Genomic DNA, 7,742 nt, shown 5'->3' on the forward strand with positions numbered 1-7,742 from the left:
GAATTCTCCCGGATTTTTCATTTTCAAAATACGAGGTGAAATAAGGGGTCTACCAAATGGAATGGTTCGTGCGTGCCATTTTTTCTGATACAGGTCCTGTATTCGCTCGATACGGGGCGAGCGAATACAGGTCTGTTAGACATGCTCTAATAGTGAAACTAAGAACTGTGGTGTGACAACATACATACACGACAGATATGTCGAAGACAACAAGTGCATGCATGTAGAGAAAGCATCTCTAGTAATTGGTTTAAAATCGCCACAAGGATCAGTTGGACATCGGCCGGCCCGCGCCTACTGACTGTAAATTACCAAGTGATTAGTGGAGTCCACCATACGGCTGCTTGGCGTCTCTATTGGAAGAAAGGAAGTGCACACTCGCGAGAAGACAAATATTCCAACCTAGACGCAAAAACCTATATTCAAAAAACTTAACTCCCTATAAAGAGTGGCTACCTTCTAGCTAAGTATTCAGAATTGCTGAAAAACTAGGCATATGGAGCCCGGCAAGAAACCGCACGTTGTATGCATGCCGGCGGCGGCGCAGGGCCACATAACGCCGATGCTCAAGCTGGCCAAGATACTCCACACCCGGGGCTTCCACGTCACCTTCGTCAACACCGAGTTCAACCAGCGTCGGCTGCTCGCCACGCGCGGGCCGGCAGCGCTAGACGGCCTCCCGGACTTCCGCTTCGCCGCCATGTCGGATGGGCTGCCGCCATCCGATGCTGATGTCCACCAGAACATCCCCCAATTTTGCTACGCCGTTATGAACACCTGCTTGCCCCACTTCACGGCACTTCTTGCCAAGCTCAATGACGCCAGCTCTGGAGCACCGCCTGTCACATGCATCGTCGCTGACGGCGTCATGTCGTTCGCCTATGAGGCTGCAAAGGAGATCGGCGTGCCGTGCGCCGCGCTGTGGACGTCTAGCGCCTGTGGGTTCATGGGGTACCGCCACTCTCGCCAGCTCATTGAGCAGGGCTTGGTTCCTTTCAAAGGTTTGCTCCTATGTTCTTCCTCCATCCCAGAAAAGTTGTCTGAGATTTGTTGAAATTTCAATATATCTAGACGGTAAATAGTACCTAGATACATCTTAATTTTAACAAATTCCCCAAAACTTTTATGTCAAAATTATCTACACAGTAAATAGTAATTAAATAGTATGTAGATAATTAAATATTAACAATGTTAAATATAAATACACTGAAAAGAAAATCATACCAATTCAGGACATTGCACTGAAATTTTTTCGTGCGATCAGTATACAGAAGGATAAGTACCAATCCCACAGCTAGTCCCTTTTCATTAGTTCGGACTATTGATTTAATTGGCTAGTGGAACAATCTTTCATGCTATCAGAGCCAAAAGAGGTCTCAAGTTCAAGATCCTGCTTGCGTAGTATTAAAAACAAAACAAAAAATTATGCGGCCTACACCGAACCCACGCAAATGACTAAAATAGCCTAGACATGAGGGAGAGTTAAATATAGAGTCTCTATCCATCAGTTTAAACTTTTGGTTTAACTAGGAAAATTGCCCGTGCGTTGCTACGGAACTACTCTATCCGTTCCATATTATTTGTTGTGGATTTAAGCATATCTATTCACATAATGTGGAACAGAGAGTTTAATTAAAATTGCTAATTTTAGCTGGGACATAATTTAAAATCAAGAAAGTTAACATTGATACATTAGTGCTATAGGTACACAAATTTTTAATCCTAGAAAGTAATCAATCTATTATGGTATGTACTAACACAATAAATTAGCACAATGTTTCAAGCGATAATATTTAAGCAAACATAATTTTTGGTTGTCAAGATAAAATGAGCAATGGCCAATGAAAATTTAATAGAAGTGTACTAAGAGTATGCCTCTATGACACTTAATCTTTGTAAAAAAAAGAGAAATCCTCTATTTGTACATTTTACAAAATATCATCTCGCCACAAAAAATATTAATTGCACTAACAACCCTGAGAATAATAAAGGCTAATAACTAAGATGAGCTACTCTTATTACACTTCTGTTAAGAACAAAAGAACAAAAAATCTTGATTGTCCTCACGACTGTGTGTATACCTCTATGGCTCTAATTATATGTCACCTCTTAGACTTGCATGAGAACAATGAGGAGAGAAAAGTAACCTGTTTTTAACTGACGGTGTTGTACAAGAAGCGCAAAGTCTTCCCTATTTATTGCTTCCGAGAATCCGAGGATGAAGTTCAGGCCTTCTTTTTATAGATGGGTCAAGCTGACTGAAGATTGCATTTGGACTGAAGTCACTTAACATATGATGCAAGATTGACTGTTGGGAAGGAGAAGATCTGGTCAGGCTAGATAGGTTCCCGTTTCACATAGACATGCATTAAATCTTACTTTCAGATCACATGAAAACACAACGCAAATACCAATTATCTGAAGTCAGGCCCTAATAAAAAAATTCCTTCTTATTTGGATCAGTCCCATTCATAACCATCCCGTTTTCATGTCACTGATCGGTAATGAGGCAGTATCAGGCGGCTCTGTTCGTATGTTGTAGTCCCTGAAAGTGGTCTGTGGATCAGGGGAACTGCAGCACGTGTGCAACCAAATAGGAGCAAGATCAACACATGTAGCCGCCATCCCCGGCCCCTGCTCACTGCATCACATCTTGCCGCAATCCCGTGCCCTGCTTCCTGACCGACGCACCGACGCCTCGGTGAACCCCTCACTCGGACAGCTCGCCTAGACGGAAAGCTCCTCGCCCGCGAGACCCCTCGCCTTGCGCTTCCGGTAGCAATAGCAGCAAGGCAGGATTGCAGGAAGCTCCATGGAAAGCGGCAATGTGGCTGAAGCGAACCAACAAACGAAGACGAAAATGCTCCAACCCATCATCCGTGATGACACTTCTCCTCTATGAGATAATATACGAAGGTTGTTACGGTTTCTCTTATTCATGCCGAACATGATTAATCCTAAGATGACATGTGAGCTCTTGGCTTCGCCGCCTTGTAATACCTTAAATTGTACTCTTCCATTCAAAAAAAGTTGCTCAACTTTTTCTAGATACAGTATTTATTTTGTTTTGCTTAAAAGGTTTGTAGGCAAGTGATTTGGATCATTATCTAAAAGTCGTGGATGTCAAGGTAAAAAGAAGGAAAAGAAATCACCTGCCTATCTAATAGTTGGTGTATCCGCTTATAAACTCATGAGTGGTATGCACAGATAACCGATGAAAAAAAGCAGTAAAGATTAAAAAACAACGTAAAGCTTATAAGCAAATCAAAACAAATATAAAGCATGAACTAAACAAAGCTAGATTAGGACAAATAATAACTAATCATGAGCATGGCCCATGATTTGATAATCTAGTAATCTACATGTCCACGTGTGTATATGTGATGTGCTACTCTTAGCTCTGCAATGCTGGAAATCTGTCCATTGCCTGCTCCTATTCAGCGTAGGTCAGCATGCTAAAATCTGTCTTCATTTGGTTTCCTTAACTTAACTGCCATTAAGTAATAAATTAAACAATCTGAAAATATCAGTAACCTGGCCGGACAACATCCCGTCTTTAAATTCATGACGATGTCGTACTTACACATGTACAGTTTGTGATATCAGAAGACTTCCAACGATTCTGTTCCGGACACGCTCTGCTAGATTTTTCATTGTGTCCAAACCTTCAGAAACAATGTTCAACCAGGCTGATTGGAGAATCTAATTAGTTGTTGCGCTGATGCCTTTGCTGCCATGCACGAGCGAGATCAGGAGCATCTGGTCGATTTCTTCACTGCGTCGGCTCCTCCCTCCCTTGGCGCCCCGTCCGGAACTGATCTGTTGATTCACCCCACCGCCGCTGCTATGACCCGCCACCGGGCTATTGACGTGAGGTGCAGAGACGCACACCCTGCAAGGCACTCGGTGCAAAGACGCGGGCGAGCAACGTCTTCCTGGTCCCAGGCGAACCGACGAGTAGAATTTTTGCCCGAGCGTGGTGTGTTTGTCGGGATTCTTGAGGAAATCGACGACTGCATGCAGCTCTAGTTTGACCTGGTCGACGACGGAGACATCCTATAAGCTGACCCCACTCTAGGGCGCGCTGGGATCGGTGGCGAAGCGATGAGAATCGTTCTCGTCGTTTCTGCCGTGCGGAGGATTGTTCTCCTCGTTTATATATAGTCAAATTTCCGTGGGGAGGACATTGATTTGATTTAGTATATAGGAATCGAGTTTGGTTTGAACTGCAACCTATTCCACAATACCTCCCTCTAGGTGTTGGATTCCTAAAGACGCACGACCCGCGAAGGAGTTGTGGCACCGCAAGAGCCGGGGCAGCCCAGTCGAGGACGGACGAGAGTAGGGCATATGTTGGACACCCGGTTTCTTTTGAACTGTTTAAGTTCGGATCAGACTCAGATCTGTTAGAGGAACGCGTGGAACGAGAACCAAAACGGACGAAAACGTAAAACATGTTGGACGAAAACGCATTATGACGGACCAAACCACGGAAACGCTTTGTCAAATAAATCTCACAAAACCTTCGTGGAACGGAGAGAGTACTTGCGTGCAAGTCCTATGTTAATTCAGCCTCGTTTGAAGTTGCAACATGTTTTTTACAAGCGTGTTTTACAGATGCGGCGCAGGTCACGGACAAGGGACACCTCGACACCGTGGTGCACGGCTTCCGTGGCATGTGTGAGGGCATGCGGCTGCGGGACTTCCCCAGCTTCATACGCACCACGGACCGTGAAGACGCCCTGCTGAACTTCGTCATGACCATGGCCGAGCGGCTATCGCTTCCCAACGCGGTCGTGCTCAACACCTTCGATGAGATCGAGGGCCCAGTCCTCGACGCCATGCGCGACATCCTCCCGCCCATGTATACCATCGGCCCGCTCCACCACTACGCTAGCCTGGTAGTTCCGGTGGGTACCACGGTCGATGGCCTTGGGTCCAACCTTTGGAAGGAGGAGGACGACGGCCTCTTTGAGTGGCTCGACGGACAAGACGCAAACTCTGTCGTTTATGTCAACTATGGCAGCATCACCGTCATGACGAATGAGGAGCTCCTCGAGTTCGCGTGGGGGCTCGCCGGCAGCGGCTACCCGTTCGTGTGGAACATCCGGCCAGACCTTGTTAAGGGCAACACAGCCGTGCTACCGCCAGAATTTATGTCTTCCGTCAGCGGCCGCTCCATGATGACAACTTGGTGTGCCCAAGAAAAGGTAATTGCTCATGAGGCGGTAGGCGTCTTCTTGACGCACTCCGGGTGGAACTCGACCCTCGAGAGTATCTGCGCCGGCGTGCCAATGTTGAGTTGGCCCTTCTTCTCGGAGCAGCAAACCAACTGTCGTTACAAGTGCACCGAATGGGGAATTGGGATGGAGATTGGTGGCGAGGTGAAGAGGGTAGAGCTGGCGGAGATGATACATGAGGTGATGGAGGGGGAGAAGGGGCATGAGATGAGGAAGCGTTCGGCGGAGTGGAAGGAAAAGGCCGTGCGGGCGACATTAGCAAGTGGACCTGCCGAGGCAAATTTGGATGCAGTGATTAATGATGTACTCTTGGCAAGATTTAACTCTCCCAATGACGAAAAATAAAGGAATGTTGGGACTTGGCACACATGTTGCAGCAGGTGGGTCGCAGGGAAAAAATGACTTTTTTGCTGCGTGGTTTCATCATGTTTCAGTATTTGTCAATCTGGTGAAACACTCTAGCATGAATCTCGAAGCACTAAATCAACGGGTGAAACATATATGGTACATACAACGCAAAGTAGAGACGTCAAGGTCTGTGGATCAGCCATAAAGGGGTTGACATCCAAAATAAGCCAAATAAACTAAGATCACATAAAGAAAATCCTCAAGATACAGTATGTTCAAGTAGCTCGGTACTTGCTCTAGTCTCCATTATTAAAGTTTTGAGTTTTCGAAGTTCTTTTTGAAATATTTCGAGTTTTTAATTAATATAATGGAATTATGCATAAGGATTATTTTAAATTAATTGTTGCTTATTATAAATTAATCATTGTTACTTATTTTAAAAATTATTTAGAATTCAAAAAATAAAATCATGTATTATCAAAACCTAAGGGTTAATACAATTCATAGCATACTATTATCAAGGAGTTGTGAGTGCAGTCTTGGAAGCGTGTATGGAACGAATGAAGAAGTTAAGCGTGCTAAGGGTGGAGTAGTGAGAGGGCTTTAGCACCGGATGCTTTGCACCGGTGCTAAAGCCCCTTATCAACCGGTACTACAACCCCGTTTTCCACTAGTGTTAGCATTCGAACAGACAGTTTGTAACTGCATGACTCCACTCAACTCGGGCGCAAGTGGCCAACCCCTCCATAGATTGAGGGCTAGGCTTCAAATCAATACTCCTCCGACCACAATGTGGCTTCCTTTTTCTTTTATGTTTGGGCCATGTGATCAGCTGGTATTCAATTTTTGTAATTTTTGTGTCGTGTGCACCTTTGGAAAAACATATTTGGGGTTTAAACTCTTGTAGGATGGAAGTTCGTGAAGTGTTGAATATTTGGACTGAGTCTCTTAATGATTGCTACCTAGGGCTATGTGGGTGTCGATAGATCTGATAATTTGAAGTAACTTGTTGGAAGAGTTCAGGTTATAATCAGCGGGTGGAAGGGGAAAATTCTATTTGTGGGTAATAAAGAAACACTGATCAAGCTGGTTGCCAAAGCCATACATGAAGGTGTTTGCGATGACAATATTCAATATACCGAGTAGCATATGCAAGAGTAGTACAGATGCTATTTCAGAACTATGGTGGGGTGGTGATTATGACTATGGTGAGATGCACCGGTTAGCGTGGTGGAAAATGTGTATACCGAAAGATAGAGGAGGTATGAGTTTCCAAGATTTGCATACTTTGAATACTACACTGTTAGCGAAGCAGAGTTGGAGGCTTATGGAGGAACCATATTCACTTTGTGCAAGAGTTATTCGAGAAAAATATTATCCGGATGAAAATCTTTTAAAGGAAAAACTAAAAGGTGAAAGTTATTTTATGTGGCAAAGTACTGTTGGAGATATGCCCAAGAGGCAATAATAAATTAGTTATTGTTATATCTTAGTGTTCATGATAAATGTTTACATCTCATGCTATAATTGTATTAACCGAAACATTGATACATGTGTGTCATGTAAACAACAAGGAGTCCCTAGTAAGCCTCTTGTATAACTAGCTTGTTGATTAATAGATGATCATGGTTTTGTGATCATGAACATTGGATGTTGTTAATAACAAGGTTATGTCATTGGGTGAATGATATAATGAACATACACCCAAATAAGCGTAGCATAAGATCAAGTCATTAAGTTCAACTTGCTATTAGCTTTCGATACATAGTTACCTAAGTCCTTCGACCATGAGATCATGTAAATCACTTACACCGGAAGGATGCTTTGATTACATCAAACACCATTGCGTAAATGAGTGGTTATAAAGATGGGATTAAGTATTCGGAAAGTGTAAGGTTGAGGCATATGGATCAACAGTGGGATTTGTCCATCCCGATGACGGATAGATATACTCTGGGCCCTCTCGGTGGAACGTCATCTGATTAGCTTGCAAGCATGTGATTAGATCACAAGAGATAGCGTACCACGGTAACGAGTAAAGAGTACTTGTCGGTAACGAGGTTGAACTAGGTACGGAGATACCGATGATCGAACCTCGGATAAGTAAAGTATCGCGTGACAAAGGGAATCGGTATCGTGTGTAAATGGTTCAAT

At 44.0% G+C, this 7,742-nt stretch overlaps 1 protein-coding gene across 1 annotated transcript; it reads left to right on the forward strand.

The window, feature by feature from the left end:
- Positions 1-496: 496 nt before the first annotated feature.
- Positions 497-5,585, forward strand: LOC127328992 (7-deoxyloganetin glucosyltransferase-like). Its single transcript, XM_051355543.1, has 2 exons — positions 497-1,001; positions 4,618-5,585. Exons 1-2 carry the CDS (start codon positions 497-499, stop codon positions 5,583-5,585), a joined length of 1,473 nt encoding a protein of 490 aa, XP_051211503.1.
- Positions 5,586-7,742: the final 2,157 nt, after the last annotated feature.

Source organism: Lolium perenne, chromosome 2 (assembly GCF_019359855.2).
Source record: "Lolium perenne isolate Kyuss_39 chromosome 2, Kyuss_2.0, whole genome shotgun sequence".
NCBI lineage: Eukaryota > Viridiplantae > Streptophyta > Magnoliopsida > Poales > Poaceae > Lolium > Lolium perenne.